Raw genomic sequence first — 21292 nt, forward strand, 5'->3', positions numbered from 1 at the left:
TATCAATTAAAGTGTTCCTACAATAGTTACTTATTTGTTCCTTAATTGTTCCAGCCAGAAGTCCGCCAACTTTATTAACCTGTCTAAAAAAATCAATGTCTAACAAATAAGTGAGGCATTAACTGTTTGAAAGATAATCATGTTAAAAAACCTATTTGGCTTCCTCAAATGAGTTGTCTAATATCCTTCTGTGGGCTGAGTACAAATTGCTTTTCCCATCAAACTACTGGAATATTCTGAGGAGTCATCTTGATTTATGGGTAGGAAAACAGACCTTAAAAAGGAGTTTCAAGTTGAGAGCAACTATCTTGAAATAAGTATAAAAAAGGAGGTCTAGGTTCTACCTAGACAAGCTTTTAAGAAGAAAAATAAAATTCATTAAAATTTAGATTCAGGAAAGCTGCCAGAAAATCATAATGTCCTTGGGTCTTCTGGAAGAACCTTGTCTTTACTAAGTGGATAAACCAAATTCTTTTCCACTTTTCTAAGATTTACTCATTTCAGTTGCATTTTGGCCGTAATGAATTCCAAATGTTCACTTTGCTTCTTCTTGGGTCCTTGGGACCGAAATACAAGGCCAGTAGGGGACAAATTCTTCTTCTGACCTTTCTCCTCTCTGACTGCTGCTGACCAATTTTGAATTGTAAATGAGTATATGTTTGGAACCCTGGCACTGCCTGCCCTTCTAGCTTCCTACATAGGCTTGCAGGTCACACAGTGACAGGCTCAACTGGTTAGACCGACATGGTAGTACATGTACTCTTCCTTATTTTCTCTTCTTATGGATTACTTCTCCAAATAAAGTCTTTGAATAATGCAGAAAAGGTTTCAGCAATGATGATAATAATATCTTGTATTTGTATAGTATCAGGCACAAAGTACTCTCATACTCATTATTTCATTTGGTAACTAGTATACGTCAACACCTTCACTTTAATGCCAGTGAATCTTAACAAATATCTGGTGAACCTCCAACAGTCGTCTATTTTTGAAAAGGAAATGGTGTTTACGGTTTTATTTGTAAAATTCCAAATAAATTGGGATAAGACTAGATGATCATCCTTAGCCTCAACCCTATAAAACAAAATTATGAACTACGCTTATCCTGAGGAAGAATATTGGGTATTCCTGAGCAAGTGGTATATTCATATTTAATTTCTACCTTAGCCTCATAACTGCTATATACGCTAGAACCAATATCTAATTTTAGTCTGGGTTCCCTTAACCTGTTGTTAGTGAAGGCGGGGCCTCTGTCCACCACGAACCACTTGTTAATTCATTTGAATCCCACCACTGCATGTAACATTATTTAATGTTCACTAAATCTTCACAAGATACTATGTAATTTTTAGAAGAAATTAAAAATACCCTATACTTGATGCCGATATTGGTTAAAAAACATATTAAGTTTGAGAAGGCCAGGACAAAGTCTAGGCCAGGAAGATTAGAATTCTAAACCCAGGAACAGGGAGAGAGAATTATAATCAAGTCTAGGGGCAGGAAACAGGTCAAGGAATGTGAGGCAGGTGGAAGATACTATCATATGAATCTTTCATAAGAAAAAATAACATAATTTACTTGTCTGATGTCATACAAGAAGACAACAGAATGACTGAGAATGCTTTTCTTAAATTTCAGTTAAGTGTTGTCATAGTGAGGCTAGACTTTCCTTCCTCTTCTCTTTTCTCCCACTCTGTTTTTTCCCCTCTCATTTTTTTGAGTCATGTATTAGGCTTGCCAGTGGTACCCCATGCTTAGGCCCACATGGCTCAAAGACTGCTCAGCTGTGGTTAGTCACCAGATCTTGAGCCCAACAATACTGGACTTTGGCCAGTTAGGCCAAAATATTAATGTGACTTTATAGCAGATTACCAAAGTTTTAAAACGATACTTTGCATAGGAAGAGGAGGCAACTGACACTATCAAGGGTAGTGGAGTGTGTAATATGAACTCTTTCTTTAGCTTCTGATTCATACACACGGTACTCTCATGATTATGCTCCTGCCTCTTTCACGGCTCCTATCTCATTTTCAGGCTCCTCATCCTTCTCTGGTGTCTTAACAATATGTATTCTCCAAGGTTCTGCCCTTAAGCATGCCTTCTATTTTTCATGACCTCATCTGTACCTGAGGTTTCAAATGAAGTAATATCGTCTGAGAGACTCCCCAAACATATATAACCCTAATGTTTAAATACATAACCCTAAATTCCAGAAGAATTATGCCATCATACATTTAGAGCTGGAAGGAGCCTTAGAGACCATCTAGTCCAATTTTCTTACTTTACAGATGAGGACGAGAACAATCAACTGACATTCCCAAGATTACAAATGGAATGGTGGTGGCAGAGCTGGGTTTCAAACCCAGGTCCTCTGCCTTGAAATCCAGCATATTTTGTTTTGTTTTTTACTGTACCATGACTGTTTCCTGTTCTTCTATTCACATCAATCAAGTTCCAAGGCCTGTTATTTCTACGATGTCTTGGACTCCTACTTGCAAACACACTGGTTTGGATCCTCATCTCTTTTCAGTCTGACTATATTGACAGCCTCTTAACTTGTTCCACTTGCCTCATTATCCTCAGACCAGTCGCCAGGCTGACTATTCTTACTAATAATGTACCACCATAAACATGTCATTTCTTTACTTTCAACGGCTTCTCACTGCCTACCAAATAAAGTTTAAACTACTTATGCTGACATTGAAATTGCACAATCTGTCTCCAACTTACCCATCCTGCTTGTGACTTACTACTCCTTTTCACGTATTTTATCTTCAAGTCAAACTATTTACCCTACGCCATTCTCATTAGTTCTCTTCTACCGACCCACCGTACCCAATTTTTTGGAAAAGAAACACCCTGCTCCCACCTCCATCTACTGAAGGTCCACCCCTCCTTCCTTTAAAGTCCAACACACATGTTCCTTTTCCACAAAGCCTTCCCTCTTCAAATTTCTCATAACACTTGGCCAAGATTTCCTTTGACTCTAATATATCTCACCTTGTAATATACTTGTGGACCTATGTCCTATTTCTGGCCCTGTCCTCTTCCTCCCCCAGCCCCAACTACGCTACAAGCTCCTTGCCCACAAGGACTGTCTTTTTTCATTTGTTTCCTCAGTGCTTAGTCTAGTGTCTTGCGTACTGTCAGTATATAATGTGAAATCGAATTTGTTGAGGAGTAGGTAGCGGACTTGTGTTGGTCCATTCATATTCTTTTGCTTCAATGATTTACAGCACATAATAAAGACATACCTGTATGACCCTAAGGTCTTGGAACTGAGTTTAACTATCTTAATGGTCTGGACTCACTAGCTCTAACTGAATGAGTTGCATCTTCCCACTTGGGAAGTAAATTTGTTGGACTTGGGAAGAAATTATGGGGGTGGTGTCAGGTAGGGGATTTAGGAGAGATGTGAGGGGATATGTGGGTCAGCCTCTCTTCAACCTAGGGCACTGATATGTTGCTTTATTTCTGGAGTAAAATTCTACCTTTCGAAGCACTTTAAAATATATTTGCTCATTTCATCTTATAGTGAGGTAAGAAAGGTGGGGATATACAGTTTTATAGGTGAACAAATTAAAATACAGAGAGGTTAGATGATTTACAAATCTCTTCTTATTGCATTGGCCCAACTACACTTTCAACATCATTTTTTTCAAGGCACGTTTTCTCTCTATTCTTCCACCTGAAATATAGGTATAAACTGTATTTTCTACACTGGGAAACCTCACCTGTTGCTGGAGTTACCTATTTATTCCATTTAGACCCTTTCAATCTGCCTTTCTGTTCCTAACTTCTGTTAACCTTATGACATCTTTTCTTGAAATATTGTTAAATTTAACTTTGCACATGTCTACCATGTCTTTATTTTCTCCATCAAATTGTGATAAGCTCCTTGAAGGTAGCAATCATCTTAATTTTCTAAAACACAGGTTCCTCCATATCACCTCAACCCACCTCCCCCTTAATGAACTCCAGTAGTTCCCTATTGTCTTTAGCATCAAATGCTAAATTCACTGTTTGGTATTCAAAGCCCTTCATATCTTAGCCTCCTCCTACCATTCTTCCTATACTTTACTCCCTGACTGCACTCTTCAATCCAGGGACACTGATTTCCTGGCTGCTCCATGAATGATACTATAACTCAGCTCTGGGAATTTTCTCTGGCTGTCCTCCATGCCTAGAATGCTCTCCTTCCTCACCTCAGCCTACTGGCTTCCCAGGCTTCAAGTCTCAGCTACAATTCCATTTTCTACAGGAAACCTTTCCCTACCCTTCTTAATTCTGGTACCCACCTCTGTTAATTATTTCTTATTTATGCTGTACATAGCTTGCTTGGTATATCTGTTTCCATGTCGTAAACTTCTTGAGGGCAGGGACTGCCATTTGCCTTTTTTTGTGTGTGTGTGGTATCCCCAGAACTTAGTGCAGTGCCTGGTCCCTAGTAAGCTCTTAATAAATGTTTTGTGATTGAGATTGCGCCTTACCTCCCACAGTACTTATATTACCTTGCAAACTGCAAATGCTTGATATTTTGATTGTTAAATTTGTCTGTTTTCCTAGCCAACCACGGCACTTTTAGTAGGGCCGCTTTCAACAAAATATAATAAAATATAATGCCTTAGCTCTTCCCAAAAGTTTAATATACGGGCACCCTTTTAAATATAGGGCTCATTTTCTGTACAGATTTGAAAGCATTCCATTAGAAGATGGTATATCTTTAACATCCTTTGTTACATTTCTAAGGCCTAGTATGAAACTAGAAACAATTTAGCATCACTTTATAAGAGATAATTTAGGCCTTTTTAACATTATTCACTTTGAATGAGTCATTTTCTCAGAATTCATTTAGTTGTTAAGGGTGATTTAAACATCCCACAAGGTGAACCCTGACCTCAGGGGAAAAGGAAAAAACCACTAGATTGGGCTCATTAGTGTTAACTTTTGACTGGTTCTACAACTTTACCACCATTCCCATACTGTGATTTCCAGGACTGCTCAGAGGCCCCAAATACTGTGACTGGTGCCTGTAGAAAACCATGGGCTCTTGGTATTACATAATACTAGAGTAGATGTAGCAAGTCTATAAAACCACCACTATTTAGGCAGAGGTATTTATAAAGGCATAAAGTAAAAGCTGGGCCTCTCATTCTTAACTACCTAGGCGAGGGGTGGGAACCTGCAGCTTCGAGCCCACACGTGGCCTTCTAGGTCCTTGGGTTCGGCCTCGTGACTGAGTCCAAGTTTTACAGAACAAATCCTTTTATTAATGGGATTGTTCTGTGAAGTTTGGATTCAAAGGGGCGAATCTGAGGACCTGAGAAAGCCACATGTGGCCTCGAGGCCTTGGGTTCCCCAACCCTGACCTAGACTCTTCGTGTTAAAGGTTCTACAGACCATTCTGAAACAACAGAGCAGGAAGAGTTCTTTCTCCCCTAGGACTCCATCTATTATGTTTAAGTATACGGAAGCAAGAGTCCGATTTTATATGTGGAAACGGCTTAAAACCCCCTAAACTCTCTGCTGTAGTCCAACAGAAGGCCTGCTAGTTCGGGTGGCACCAATACCACTTCCTCCCACCGGCTGCCCTTTTCCTCTGACCCATCTTCTCAATATTTCCTGCGGCCCCTACTGGCCCTAGGAATCCCAAAAGCCTTGGCCTTATCCGGCATCCCTGCACCAAGAGGCCTAACGGAGGGAGATGGCCCTAAAATCCTCATCTACGATAAACGGACCCCACAACGCCATGCTCAGGGCCAAGCTACAGGAAGAGACTCCCGCCAACTTCTTCCTCCGGCTCGCTTGGTTTTTCTACCAAGGACTTCCCTAACGTTCTTAAAACGCCGAGTCTGCTACTGCCCATCACAGCCTCTGCTTTCCAGCCCAGGTAGGCTCGGGTCTTTTCGGATTCAGAGGCCCTCTTCCTCTTCGTCCTCCTTCCGGCGAGAGGAGTCCTTCCCCTCGAGCTCATCTCCCTCCCATCCTTCTTCCTCCTCTCCACCTGGGTTTAGGGCCCACCCCCGTAGTCCTCTCCAAGTCGTCAATCCTCCCAGATCCCGAACTCTGGATTGGAAAACTTCCCTGTCACTCAACGCTCACTCGGGGGGTTGAACTCCTTACTTTCTTTTCCGAGCCTTAAAAGGTCACAAGGCAGCTTTCCCCAGTCGAGCAGGTAAAGCCGCGCCGGTGGGAAGGGGGGAGGGGAGGGGAAGGGAGGATTGGGCGGGGGAGAAATGGAGCGGGTAGTTGTCTACCCCAGGTCTACCCCGCCCCCGCCCAGCCAGGCCGGCCCCGCCCCGTAGATAGCATAGGGGGAGGGGCGAGGAGGCTCTCCCGCCCTTCCCCCACCCCTCCCCCCGACCGCTCCTGGGGGGACCCCCCCCCAGCCCCACCCCAATCGATCACAATGCAGGAGCTGAGGGGCAGCTCACTCAATCCGGTTGCTGGACCCAGCCCTGGGGGCAGTAACCGCGGCAAAGGGCGGGGGGTGAGGAAGGCTGGGGGAGTGGGTGGGGAGGGGGGAAGGAAGAGGGAGGCGGGGGGGAGGGGGTGGGGGAAAGGTAGAGTTTGATAGGCCCCGGATGTTGCTGAAACGCTGCCTCAGCCAGAGGGAGTGACTGGCGCAGGCGCTGAGGGACCTAGCGAAAGGCTAAGGTGGGGCGGCAGTTCTTCCCTCTAGCGGGGTGAAAGGAGGAGTTTCAGGGGCGGTGGAGGCGGAGGAGGAAAGGATTGTGAGGTTGGGCTGCGGTTGAAGAGGTGGCTAGGGAGGGTGTTGCATCCCGCGCAGGCGCTCACGGGACCAGGATAGGGGAGTGAGGAAGGAGGAAAGGGGTGGGGGCTGGGTAAAAGTCGGGTCGCGCGCGTTCCCCAGCCCCGCTCGTTCGCTCTTTTTCCTCGTGCGCGCGCGCCAGGGAGCGGCGGTTGCGCTTGGGCCCTGGAGCGGTGGGCACCAATCAGCGGTTGCCATAGCAGCGTTTGACGTCATCGTGCGTGTGGTGCCCCTGCTGCCGGGGCTGGTGATTGGAGGAAACCCCGTGTCTGCGGAGCGGCTGGAGCCTGTGAGCTGAGAGATATAGGGACACAGTCTCAGCCCCGCCGCTGCCACTGCCGCCGCCCAGAGACCGCTGAAACCCCCGTCCGTCCGTCCGCCGCCGCCACTCACTCCGGGCACAGGTAAGGATGGTGCCGCCGCACCCTGGCCTTATTCTCTTCTCAGTCCTACCTTGGAAGAGGGTGAAAGCGGGGTGGGGGAAGAAATCTTCCTCCCCTACGGCCGCCCCCTCCCTCCTTCCCCAGGCTGGCCGCCTGGCCGGGCGGTAGCGGCGCTGGGCTGAGGCGGAGTCTCGTCAGGCGGGGACGGGGCGGCGGCTTCCCTTCCGCCGGGCTGCGTTTGCTGATGCCTCCGGCTACTGATTTCGGGAGCAACAGTTTTTCAACGACTGGGCCCCAGATCTGCCCCTCTTCGCTCCCCTCCCCCCTTCGCCCACCACAAGAAAAAACGCGCCCACCCGGGAGATCCCCGGGGACAGGCGTCCGTCCTCGAGGCTCTGGGAGCGGGCGGCGGGGGTGGCCCCGTGTCCTGCCCTCCAGTCCCTCTCCGGGAAAAGGGGGGGAATGAAAGACTCTCCCTTGTTCCTCCTCCGTCCCGCCTCTCCCTGTGCCCAGCTACCTCCCGAGATAATTATTCCGCCGCTGCAGGCATTGCAGTAGCAGCGGCGGCGGCGCAGGTGAGGCCGCCCCCTCCCCTCTTCCCCACCCTACTCCCCCCGCCCCCCCCGCCCGCCCTCGCTCTCGGAGGCGCAGGCTCGGCGCTCTGCTCGCGGGCGGGGGCTGCGGCGGCAGGAGGGGGACCCAGCCCTCCCTCAGCCCATCCCCGAGGGGCTGGGGCGGCTGGAGGGGACGGGGAGTGAGGGGATCGAAGCCCTCGCGGGGCCTGCTCTGAGGTGTCAGGCAGGTAGCCCCGGGGCGAGGAGGCCTCGAATGCGGCTCGTCCCGCTTGGGTGTGGATGGGGGGGTGACTACCGCCCACCGAGAGTGAAGGTTCTGGGGTGGGGCGTGCACGCACTGGAGTGGAGCTGAATTGCCTCGGTAGAAGCCGTGGGAGGAGAAAAGCCGAGCTTTATCCCGGGGAGGGGTGGGGTAGGAAGGGAGTCTTGGGGTGCGTTTTTTTTCCTTTGGCTTTATTAAGGCCCGGGCGAAGGCGGGGGGGAGATCAGGTAGGGGAGGGGCTGGGCGTGAGGTCCGGGTTGGGGGGAGTCGGCGGAAGGACGCCCAAGCTCCCCTAGACCTCTGCCCTGATTTCTCGGGGCCGGCGGGAGTCGCTGCCGGGGTGCCCGGGGAAGGGCTGGCTCTCTGCCTGCCTGGGCGTGGTTCATCCGCCCTCTCCCCCCACCTGCTGCAGCTGTTGTGTCCTCAGAGCCTCGGTAAATGGGGCAGTGCGAGGATCCGCGGCCGCGGCGGATATCGCTCCCCGTGGGGTGTGTCCATTACCGGGTTCGTAGTGGTTCCGCTTCGGCGGGGCGGACGCTTCTGCCGCGCAGTCCGGCGGGCCCGAGCGGCGCCCCCTCCCCCTCGGGCGGGGGCGCGGGCAGCTCCTCCCTCTCGCTCTGGTTGGAGGGGGGAATTAACGCTCCCAGCCATGGGCTGGGCTCGGTGACACAGATCCGCCATGACAAAGAGAGGAGAAGAAGGGGACTTGTGCTTCTAGCTTGGGAGGAGTCAGGAGGAGCTTTTGGGCCAGGAGGATGTGGGGGGTCGGGCTCCTTGAAGTCCTGCTCTGAGGTCCATATTTAACCCTTGTTCTGTCCAGGCGTGATGGGCGAGGCCATGAAGAAGTATTGCCTAAAGCACCATTTTATTTCATCTAGGAACCTCCACTTACATTGGATCCTAGGGTTGGAGGATAATCCAAAAAAACTCTTCTGCAACTAGTTTTGAACGTGCACAATTTTATACCTATTTGGATGGTCAATATATCACCTTAATGAGTGATTTAAATTAGGTTTCTAGAAAATACCTTTGTCATAATACAATGTTTAAAAATCAAGAGGAGCTGAAACTGCATCAAGTGAAGTGTAGGCATTTTAAATATACCTAACAGTTCATGCTTAGGTGAGCACCTGCTTGAAGACAACCCATTTGTGTGTGTAAAAAATTGATATTTGGGGATTCCCGTGGTGGGGGATATCTGGTTTCTAATTAAGTGGGGACAAAACTGATCTTCACTTATTAACATATAAGAATTTCTTTAATCCAAAGTGACTATAAAATAATTTTAACCACTTAAAATTTTTTGTCAATTTGGAATACTGTTAAGTACATTAAAAATGATCACAAGGTAAATTAGGAATCAAGGGAGCTTTTGAATTAGGAAAAGGAAAGTTAGATGGGAAAGAAAAATGAAACAATTATAAAAGATTTTTCATTTCACAAACTGGGCATGTACACCTTTCTGGTCACTAAAGGTGATCCAAAAAAGTAATTTGCTAATTCTGTAGCAAATTCTAATAAAATATGAACCATATACCGAAACTCATCCATAAATTTTTTTAATGGAACAAGCATCGTGAACATAAACAGAAATAACCTGTGTAATTTGGACATAGTGTAAAAGTAACATTTTTTGGAAGGGTTCAATGAAATTTTCAAATCATAAAAAATGTAGCCAATATAATTTGAGACACCCTACTAGCAATTAAAAAAAATGATAAGTTTTTGTTTGGTGATAAAGTTGGAAACTGCAATTTTTGGCTTTTGACTTGATATAATAGTTCATACTTAAAGTACTGTCCATAAGTTAAGACAGTATAACAGCATTTGTACTGATGAACTTCCTAAGCTTTTGGGGGTAGCCAGAATCCAGATGTGTCTGGATAAACTGATAATTTAGCCGTTTTAATTTCTGATCATGCTGTCTAAGAATTTTTACATCCATTGGCAATGTGAAATTGATGAACCTTTTGGTTTTTTGTGACTAATTACAGTAATATGCCTCTATGGGATTTAGATTTTAATTTTTTAAAGTCTTTAAATGACATTTTTTTTCCTTCAGATCATTCAGTCATGGATAAAAATGAGCTGGTGCAGAAGGCCAAATTGGCTGAGCAGGCTGAGAGATATGATGACATGGCAGCCTGCATGAAGTCTGTAACTGAGCAAGGAGCTGAATTATCCAATGAGGAGAGGAATCTTCTCTCTGTTGCTTACAAAAATGTTGTAGGGGCCCGAAGGTCATCTTGGAGGGTTGTTTCAAGTATTGAGCAAAAGACGGAAGGTGCTGAGAAAAAAACAGCAGATGGCCCGAGAATACAGAGAGAAAATTGAGACCGAACTAAGAGATATCTGCAATGATGTACTGGTGAGAATCAATAAATATGTTCAATATAGCTTCTCTGTGTTGTAGAGGACATCAGATAAAATAAGCTTGACTGTGGCATTCTCCTGGTTTTTGTTTCCCACAAAATTGAATAAGATCCAAGATTCACATTTTTTATGGGATGATGTGTCCCTCTTTATATCTGAAATGGAGGAGAGAGTTGAAAAGGAAGTGAGGTGGGGGTATCTTTGCTTAAAAGAAATTTTAAAGCTTTTCAGCTTGTCACAGAACTTACCCTAGTGGTGTCATTTGGTACCTGGGATAGAAGACAAATTATATTTAGATAGTTATGAATAGAGTAATGGGACTTAAACATAGAGGTTTTGTATACCTGCTTTTCCTTGGGGGGTGGGGGGGAGTGTGTGTGCACTAGTGTGTGAAGTTATTAGAATTCTTGTGTATTGTGCTTTATGTAAGAGATTTGTAATAGGAGTCTCATTATGGATGTAGTACCCCTCCCTGGATTAGCTGATGTAATGTTAATAAAATGAGTCAGCCAAGCAGACACAGTGTTGCTATTGCCTTGATCATTGGAAGCTATGATAAAGATTCTGAATGCCTCAAATATGAATTTTCTACGTGGGTTGAGGTAAAAACCAAAATTCTCATTGTCAGCTTAATTCTAAGAAAGGATGCCTTCTTGGCCTAGAGAATACAGAATTTGATAATCCTTTTGTACCAGTTTATAGCACCTTTTAAAATAGGAATTCATGCTCACAGAGTAGCACATGGTCAAGTTTGCCAACTTTTTAGGTTAATTAGAATAAAGAACTAATGTTTTTTATAACGATCTATTGAAAATTTTTGCTATTGATACGTTTGTATGGGAATGATTTATGTGCTGAGAAATGACCACTACCAAGAGAATTGTTTGGTTTTTTGTATGTTCAAAGTATTTTGGGCATTTAAAGGACAATTAATATTTCTACATTAATGAATTGAAAATACAGAGGTACACTTGGAGTTGTAACTTTTTAAAGATTACTTCATATGAAGAGTCGTTCCCTAAAATAGAAGAAAAAGGACTCAGTGTTGTCTCCTTGGATTATTAAGGTGTAAATTTAAAAGCTTGAAAATGAGTCTATCATTCTCACTGTGGTTTCAGTTTTAATTATCAGCTATTATTAATGCACATATATAAATTAAGAATTAGCTTCATTTTCTCGGGTATCTGATTTGAATGTTTTCATTCAGTGTAAGATTCGATAATTCTCTTTGATTATTGAAGTTGCTCGGTAAGTTCTTTTTGTTTGTTTTTGCTGCAAACTTCCATTAAACAAGTCAGCATGAGGTTAAAATTTGAATAAAAGGAATGTTAACACATAACCCTACTGTGCTAAAAAGATAATCTACCTTTCCAGGTAGGTATTTATAGATATATTTGTATCTCAGGATGATACAGTATGTACAAAAGGTGCTGTTAAGTGCTCATCTGGTTTTTCTCTATTGTCCTGCTATCCAAAGTACATTTATCTTAAAGGCCCCTTAATTTATCAAAAACTATGAGTTCTTAATTGAATTTCAGTATTTAAAATGTAACTTCAATTCTCATTTATCCTACATATTTATTTGTCTTTGATTTTGAGATTATGTCAGGGTAATAGAAACTTGCCCAAAAAAAGTCATCACTACCATATTGCCCATGTATACTATAGCTAATAAAAGGCTTATCAAACAGAATACAAAAGTATACTATTGATCTTTCCTCATATGCAATTATATGTTACATAAGAGAGGGGCTCAACTCACCAGACTTGAGGTTGCCACTGATCTCCAGTATTACCATACATGAAAGACTGCAGTTAACTATCCATTATAAAGTTGATTTTTTTTTGCTTGTCATTTGTATTTAGAGAAGTGTTTGATTTGAGATCAATACCCCTTGAAATTCTTTTGACAATCAACTGAGTGAAGAGACATCAAGAGCATATGTCTTCATCATGTATTGAATAATTTAGCTGTGGGAATCACAATGCAAATTAAGTTGATATGATCCTTACACTCTTAAGAATTTATGGTCGTAAAGAGCAGTATAACATAAGCAGAAGAGTCCTAGCATTCTTACTCCTTTTTGTCAGTAGGCAGGTAGAGAAGCATGTGTCAACCGTTGACTCTTGAATTTCCTGCAAGATGTTGAGAGCAAGAAGCTCTGGGGTCTTTATTGCTTTTCTTTGAATATCCTGGGAATAAGTCTAGTATGTACTTGAGGACTCTTCATTCCTTTAAACAAATTTGCCACTTGGTAAAAAAATCTTGGGCCTGGCTCAAGATAGCAGTGGAGACTTGTGAAGATTCCATTCCTAAATGTTCCTCTTCCTAACATTAATAATATCTTTATCAACCTTCTTGATTATGAATTTTCATTTAGACATTTATTTTATCCATCTTTTTACACACACACTTTACCCCCAAAGTGCTTAGACCTCTTCCTTGAGTGCATATTAGACTCTCTCAGTAAATATATAATAAAATGCGCAGATTTGGTTATTTTTTAATCCCATAAGTATCCAGACCTTTTAAAAAAAACTTATTCTTTCCCCTTTTACCACTTCTCCTTGCTTGAACAACCCTTTCCTTAGGTTTAATTTCTGAAATCAATCCAGTATGGCACCTATTTATGAGACAAAGGGGATGGTCTCAGCTTGTGGTGCAGATTGGCAATGTTATCACTACCACAGCTTATGTATGCTTTGTTGTATTTAATAGTGAAAGTTGACTTCTATAAGCATTAGGTAAAGCTTAGTTGGTCTAAGTACCCATGAACTCAGCTTGAGTTTACATTCACATATCTGTTTGCTTCTGTATTGCTTGGTTCCTCTTGCCACTTGAAGGAAGCATAGGGAAAAAATACTTGTGTCAACTTCCTTAGGTTGACAATGGTGGCTGGTTAATTTGATATGTACTAACATGAAATCTTTATCAGCTGCCTAAATTCAGATCTGCTGAATACTGTTTAATAATTGTGCACTAGCTGGGCAGCAATTGTATGCCATCATGAAGGGAGGACAGAAGAAATAGTAGACAGACCTCAGTTTTGTGTACTTTATGCCAAATGTAAATTTCTTGAATTATATGATGTAATTATGCACATTGCCTATCTCCAGTAGTACAATAATAGAAGGTTAACCATGTATAGTGATTATGAAGTATGAGAACCCTCCTGTTGTAGGAATTGACACCCTCTAAAGCCCTAGAATACCTGCTACCACTAGGAGTAAGCAATTTTGCAGAAGTCATCTTGTTCTGGCATATCTGAGGGATCAGTCAGGGAATGTGATGAGGGAATAAGAAATAAAAAAGAGCAACTCAGTATGTGGTACAGATTGGCAGTATTGTCACTACCTTATCAAAGATTTGACCTATGCTCTGTTTTAATAGTGGTGGTCAAATCCATACTAGTATTCTGTCCTATTTATTTAGGCCCCACTACTACATAAAAATATTGAGAACTTGGGGATCATTTAATGACAGCCAAAAAGATGGCTGATGAGTAAGATTTAAAAACAAAAAAGGTTTAAAGGACAAGAATTATTGACTTTGAAACACAAAGTTACTGGGGAAAAGTATTCCAGGGACCCATTTATTTTGTCTAGTAAAGGAAGCGATCCATACATACCTTTCTAACAAAGAGATTTAGGTTAGAAAAGAGTAAGAAATTATTGTTGTTGTTGTTGAAAATGCCTATTGAAGAAGCTGGGGGTCATAGTGTGTTTTTTGAATGACCCTTGCATATAGTAGGCACTAAGTAAGTTTGTTGTTGAATTGAATGCCTACATATATGAAAGCTGATAGTTTTTTAAAAGGGGAGATAATTTGGTGTAGTGGAAAGTGCAGGATCTGGAGTCAGTGGATCTATATTCAATTCCTAACTCTCTTCCACTTAAAACCTGGCATCAAGTAAGCCATAACTTCCCTGGAACTCAGATTTTTTCATCTATAAAACTAAGTGATGGGACTAAATCAGTGGTGGGGAGCCTGTGGCCTTCTGGGTCCCTGGATTTTGCCTTTTGACTGAGTCCAAGATTTACAGAACAAATCCTTTTATTAAGAGGATTTGTTCTGTGAAGTTTGAATTCAGTTAAAGGACCACATTTGAGGACCTAGAAGGCCATAGGCTCCCTACCCCTGGACTAGGTGGACCCCTCAGAACTCTTCCAGCTCTAAATGTTATGTTCTTATGATGCTTTGGGGGATTGTTGGGTTTGTTTTTTTTTAAGCATTTGAAATTGTTTGCTTGCTTTAATTTAGGAAAAAGGTTCTTGAAGCCAAAAACCTTATATGTACTCTTGTCGTATCACCTATTCATCCCTAAGATAAATTGCAGAAATCTAGACTTTCCTAGCAGGCTACAAGAAACCTTTTCCAGACACCCTCTGTGATTATTCCTAATTTGTCCTGTATATCTCTTTAATTCTCTGCATAGTTCTCATGTTTTCTTTCTCATTGGACTGTGGGCTTCTTGAGACCAGAGACTGTTTTTGCCTTTTTTTTTTTTTTTAAATATCCCCAAAGTGCCTGGTACTTAGATTCTTGATGGCTTGAATTAACTAACTTCTGTATCTGGGTTTTGATTGTGGGTGTTACTGTCTGCTATCCAAAAGACAGGCTTCTATGTTTTGAGGATGAATTGTTAACCCTTGCCATTTTTTGGTTTCTTTTCTGAGACACAATGACTAGGTAGTCTTTTTTTTTTCTCTTTGGGGGGAGAGGAATGAGTATGTGTAGTGAGAGGAGCTCCCACTGGTCTGCTTAGACCTGGTCACACTTGCTAGCATGTGTCAGAGACAAGATTTGATTAGGTCTTACTGACTTCCAAGATGGACTTTGCTCACCTGAAAAATGAAAGGACTATAAGACCTCTAAGATCTCTCTCAGGTCTAAATCTATGATCCTTATCAATTAACAGTGTAAACAAACATTTCACACCGCTCAGCCATATTTTTTCCCCCTCCATTCCAAGGGATAGGTGCTTCCTCATCTTCGGGCGCCATGAATGGTCATGGAACTTAGATTATTATCCCTCTTTCTACTCTACCCCAAATATCATACATTCATCTATGACAAAACACTTATATCATCCTATTAAACTACTGCTGTAGCTCATGGGGGTGTTTTATTGCCTCCAGAGTGTAATAAGACATGATGGTGTAATAGCAGGAACATTAGCTTGGGCAAATAAGGTGTAAGAGAAAGAAAGTTGCGGTTTAAGTTGAAGATCTTAATTTGAGTCACAGACCTGACACGTGGTGTCACATAGTACCACCCTGGCAAGTCACTTAAGCTCTCTTATATCTCAACATCTCCATCAGAAAAATATCACCTACTTCATTATGTGTTTTGTAAACCTTAAAGTGACATCTGTAAAGTGAAGGTGTTAGATTAGAAACTATCTAATCCACTTACCTTTTGGAATTCCTTACTATTCCTGGACATCACCTCAGTCCTGGACTATTGAAGTATCCTGCTGGTAGTTCCACCTGCCTTAAGAGATTTCCAATCTCCATTCAGCCCCTGAAATGATTACCCTAAAGCATAGGTTAGACCATGTCTCCATCCCCCACCCCTACTCCCCCCCAAAATAAACTTAGTTGTTGTTCAGTCATGTTGTATTCTTCTGTGACCCCATTTGGAGTTTTCTTGGCAAAGAGGCTGGAATGGTTTGCTTTTTCCTTCTCCAGCTCATTTTACAGATAAGAAACTGAGGCAAGCAATGTTAAGTGACTTACCCAGGGTCACACAGCTAGTACGTGTCTGAGGCCTGATTTGAACTCAGGTCTTCCTGATTCCAGGCCAAGCACTCTGTCTACTGTGCCACCTAGCTGCCCTCTAATAAACTAGTGGTTCCCTATTGCCTCTAGGATAAAAACCAAAAAGCTCTGTTTGGTGTTCAAAGCCCTTGGTAACCTTGCTTCCCCTTTCCTACTTTTTTCTAATCTTCTTACACTTTATTCCCTGATGGGTCCTTGATCCACTAACACTATTCTGATTATTCTACAAACAATATACTCGATCTTTCAGCTCAGGGCTTTTTCTCTAGCTGTTCCCCTCCACTCTGTACTTAACTCCCTGCCTTCCTACCCCAACTGAAATCCCTAGAAACCTTCAGTCCCCCTTAATTCTAGTGCCATCCTTAAATTCACGTTTCAGTGCTTTTGCCCTGTCCTTTTCCCTAGCTTAGATGCCTTCTGACGCTTCAAAGCCACATTAATCTTTGTTTTGTATTCGATATTTATATTGCAACACTTTTTTGTCTTGTATAGGATTCTTAGGGTTTTTATCTATTCACTTAGTTCAGAAGTTATTGGAGGGTAAGGACCTTGTCTTGTGCCTATTGTACTTTTCCCCCAAGTCTAAAATTGCTATTAATGTGGTAGGATGGAAAGAGTTTCAGGCTCTGCATTTGAATTTTAGTCCTGCTACCTTTCCTATTTATGTTGCCTTGGGCAAGTCAGTTCACATCTGGGCTTCCAGGATTCCCCTTCTGACAGTGAAGGGATTGACCAGATGACCTTGGAGTCCCTTATAGCTCTCAGACATATATATGATCCTATGTTCTAATTTGAAGGATTTGGTCTATTCTTGTTTTCTAATAATAGAGATTTTTCCTTTGTATTGAACGTTAAGTAGGCATTTAAATGTTGAATTTGGTTCTGGGAGGAAGCATTTCTTCTGTTGACATTCAAAATCTGTCTTTTATTCTTTCTTTGACTTAACCTATCAGTTAAGTATTGTTGTTAGTTTGGTTCAGTTGCATTTTATTAAGATTAAGTGTCCAGAGTAGAATTAACATAATAGCCCATGGTAAGAGAATAATTTAACACCCCACATTGTTGTGGCTTCTTTTTGATAGAATTATTCTGAGTTTGCCCATTCCTCAAGAAAAAATCTAAAAATAAATTGTAGGATTTATACACACGCACATATGTAAATACATACTGGAAGGGACGTCTCTAGAGGCTATTCCTCTAGTCCAATTCCTTCTTTTAATTCAATGTGGCATTGGCAAAGATATTTCCTCTTAATCAAGGGTTCTTAACCTGGTGTCTATGAACTTTTTAAAAAATAACTGTAAGTGGTTTCCTTTGTGATTTTACACATTTCATTCATTTAAAAACCTAAATAAGTGGTACATTGCTCCAGTTGTTGGAAACATTTTATCCTCAGACCCTGATAGATTTACAATATGGCAAAAGTTTCTAGTTAAATCGGATGTTTAGAAATTTAAGATAATTCTTTTTGTGCCCAAAATGCTGTTCTGAATGACTTTTCCTAAGCTAACCATATGTACAAGATCCAATCCAACTTTAAGATAAATTTGTATGTCTATATAATAGGTAAAGTTGGCTGTTCTGGGCCCCCCTAGCAACCTAATTTTTTTTTTCCCCAGATAAGTATTTATTAAGCATCTGCTATGTGCCATTTCATTTGATCCTCATGACAGCCCTGGGAGGTGAGTGCTTTTATCATCCAGCCCCATTTTGCAGTTGAGGAAACAGATTAAGTGAGTTACCCAGGGTTAAATTTGAACTGGGGTCTTTCTGTCTCTAGGCCCAAATTTAGCTGTACCACCTAGCTACTGCTTAAGAAAATACAATCCATATTCCTAAGTAGAATGGCCTGGGAGTTAATTCCTCAATTTCAAGGGATAGTCTCTCCTCCCTGCCATACTGTCTCTTAAATCCTGACTCTGAAACCTTTCCCCCTACTCCCAGTAGTCTTAAAGGACTAATATTTGTGTCTTGGATTGCTTGTAATGAAATTGTGTTTGGGTTTTTGTTTGTTTTTAAGGTTATTTGCCCTCAGGGACTTGATCTGTAGGTATGGTGTATATATATTAAACATCGAGAAAACAACTGTGATTAAGTTACTGGCTTTGAGAGCTAACTTTTTCCTCCAACTTCTCGGAGACTTGCCTCTTAAAGAGAATCAGATCTCTTGACAATTTTAAACTGTTGCTCCTTGTCATGGGGTTTTTAAAAGTTTCAACTATGAAAAGTTTTTTTCACTACTCATAGATTTGTTATATTAAATTTTGGGAGTCACTGCCAAAAGGCACTCTTAAAACTAACCAATAGTAAATAGAAGATTGAACATTATGAACCACTTAGGTGAGAAATAATGCCTTGCCAGTAAAAGACCTTAAGTCAGTCCCCACTCTCAGCCTTCCAGAGTACGTCTTATTAAATGCAGCAAAGAATTTTTTCTTATAGAGGTGGTTAATATGTATACCACACCACGGTCCAGAATTTAGTATAAGAGAGTTGTCTTGGTCATCATCCAAAGGAGACTTTAATCCCTTGAAAGTATTGCAAAGACCTCATTATAATAGTAGTAAATCCAAATAATTAAATCTTATGTTATAAACCTTGACGCAGGCTTTTGCAATTTCACTCAGTCAAATATTTTAAGAATTCACCATTCACTAGAAGATACTCTTATAGATGTTGAGCAAAAGATAGCTCCATCACTAGATAAATATAAAGTCTAGTTTTTTAATTAATAGCTGCCACCTCATTTTCATTTAGAATAGAACTCATTTTCTTTTAGTCTTGTCCCTTTTCCCCACTTGACTTTCTGCTTACAGTAGTATTACCATTCTTCACAGTTAACTTGGACTGTTTTGTGCCCAAGCACCCTCATATCCAGTCAAAATCAGCTTTAATTATAACACGTGGGTAGATTTAATTTATCAGGATCTAGAAAACTTGGGATGTATATATAACAAAAAGATTGTAAATGCAGTAAGAAACTTTGAGAAAGGTACTTTGTTTAGCTCATCTTCAGAAATTGGAACAGGCCCATGGGGCCTTTGGACTAGGTGATTTTTCAAGATTTTCAGCCCACAATTTTCAGAAGAATCATCTTAGTACTTGTCACTGCACTGCCCAAACTCTATACTTGCTCCTCAGAGGGATTCGTAAATAATAGAAGTGAGTCTTAAAATTCCCATTATTGGTAGAATTAAGTTTATGGAACTTGGTTATTTGAGACTAGTAAATAGATCACTACATTTAAAGATCCGTTACTGCCAAGTTATGGGTGGGTGGGGGGGTACTGAGATTGTTGCATTTATGGGTTCATGAAACTTAATTTAGTGTTTGGATATAAATTGAACTTAGTGTGTCTTGGGCTTGAAATTCAGCATAAGTTCCAAGTATTTACTCTTCCTTTCAAAATTTTTCATCTCAATTTGCTACTTATGGGGGGCAGGGATTAGGTTTGTGGTTTGTTTTTGTTTTGTGGCTGTTTTTTTTAATTTTGGGGGTTTGGGGGATATACCTTACATAATATGTTTGGAACTAGAATTTTAGGAGACTTAGGATTCCTAGCCTCAGCTATGGCTACTGGCTTGCTCTGTGACCTTTAAGACTTCAGTTTACTTCTCTGTAAAATGAGGGCATTCTATACGCAAAGACTTTTAATATTCCTTTCTGTTCTGAGAATTTGGTTTTCTAGGAAAGGATAGCCACAGGAATGACTTAACTATAGTTTTACTCACCAAACAAATTTAAGTACATGCCTGTGAACTTTGATGGGAAAAAAATTACATCTTTGTTTGAATATAATTGGTTTTCTTTATATTTTATTACATTTAACAACACTGATAAAAGGGTCCATAGGTTCCAGTCAGACTGACAAAGGGGTCTGTGACAAAAAAAATTAAGAACCCCTTAAGGTGGGGGGAATACGCTACAAATACCAATAAATGCAAAGAAACAACTTGGATGTGAAACCAGGAAAGGCTTTCATGTTGTAGGTGTACTTGAATTTAGAGATTTGGGGGGAGTTATGGGGATTTTATTGTTGTATTTATTTTTTGCCAAAAATGAGGTTTTTATGATGTTGCATAAGACTATTAAAAATTGTAAGGCATCATGTAAGTTATAAGCTAATTATTAATTGTATCTTAAAGACAAGTAGTTATGTGTAGTCCTAATTTATAAAACTATTTCCCCAAAAGTAGATAAACATCTTAACATGATGAACTTAAATCAAACATCAGACACATTTAATCTGTCAGAAGTGAATCAAGTTCTTTTGATTCTGAGTCACTTATCTACCCAGTCCACTAGAAAAATAATGCCTTTTATGACAGAGGTAGATTTTTTTGTGCAGGCTTTGAGCTTAAACATGCCCACCCAGATGAAGAGTGGTAAAAGTGATGCCAACAACAGTTCTGATACTGGCTGTAATGTAGTCCGTGTCGTCTAAGCTTGTCATCTTTTAACATGTATAGTAGTAGTATGTTTTTCAGCATTGCTCAATCCCGGAAATAATTTACCAGATTTCTTACATAGTCCTAAAAACTAAAAGTACGCTGCAGACCACTGTAAATCCAGTCAAATATGAAGGACATAATTCAGATTTTAAAGAATCTGATGGAAAAGAATGCTGTTCCTAGTCTTGGCCTCTGCTCTGTCCTAGAATTGTATTTTGAAGCTTCATTTATTAAATACTTTCCATGTACTAGGTAGGCCCTGCAGATAAACAAAAGGAAAAAAAATCTGTGTCCAAGGAGATTCTGCTGGGGGTTGGGTAATACAAGAGCTGCAGCAGAGTTAAGAAAAGATAAAATACAGATTAAACAAGATTTGTACAAGCAACATTAAAATAGAAATACATGACTTCAGTTTTGTAGTATGATATTAAATTGCTGTTGTGGATGTACAAGCCCAGTTAATGCCATTCTCCTTAAAATTAGACACAGGTTCTCCACCCCCGGGAGATTTCCTAAAGACTACATTCATAGCCCAAGTTAGTCTTTCCTTGTAACGATGTGTCACTAACCATATCCATGTCCATTTAAGTAGAAATCAGGAATATGTGTCTGTAAAACAATGTAGTCTATATTTAGGTCACCTGTACTTGCCGTCAGTGGAACTACACCAAATGGCAGTGTTGTAGAACTGGAGA

At 41.4% G+C, this 21292-nt stretch overlaps 1 protein-coding gene across 1 annotated transcript in view; it reads left to right on the forward strand.

Moving 5' to 3' along the window:
- The first annotated feature begins 6856 nt into the window (after positions 1 to 6856).
- YWHAZ (tyrosine 3-monooxygenase/tryptophan 5-monooxygenase activation protein zeta) overlaps positions 6857 to 21292 on the forward strand; it is a 39477-nt gene continuing 25041 nt past the window's right edge. The window contains 3 exon segments of the mRNA XM_036755606.1: positions 6857 to 7176; positions 10055 to 10284; positions 10286 to 10360. Coding sequence (XP_036611501.1) covers positions 10066 to 10284; positions 10286 to 10360 — 294 coding nt within the window. The 5' untranslated portion in view covers positions 6857 to 7176; positions 10055 to 10065.

This window comes from Trichosurus vulpecula, chromosome 1, assembly GCF_011100635.1.
Source record: "Trichosurus vulpecula isolate mTriVul1 chromosome 1, mTriVul1.pri, whole genome shotgun sequence".
NCBI lineage: Eukaryota > Metazoa > Chordata > Mammalia > Diprotodontia > Phalangeridae > Trichosurus > Trichosurus vulpecula.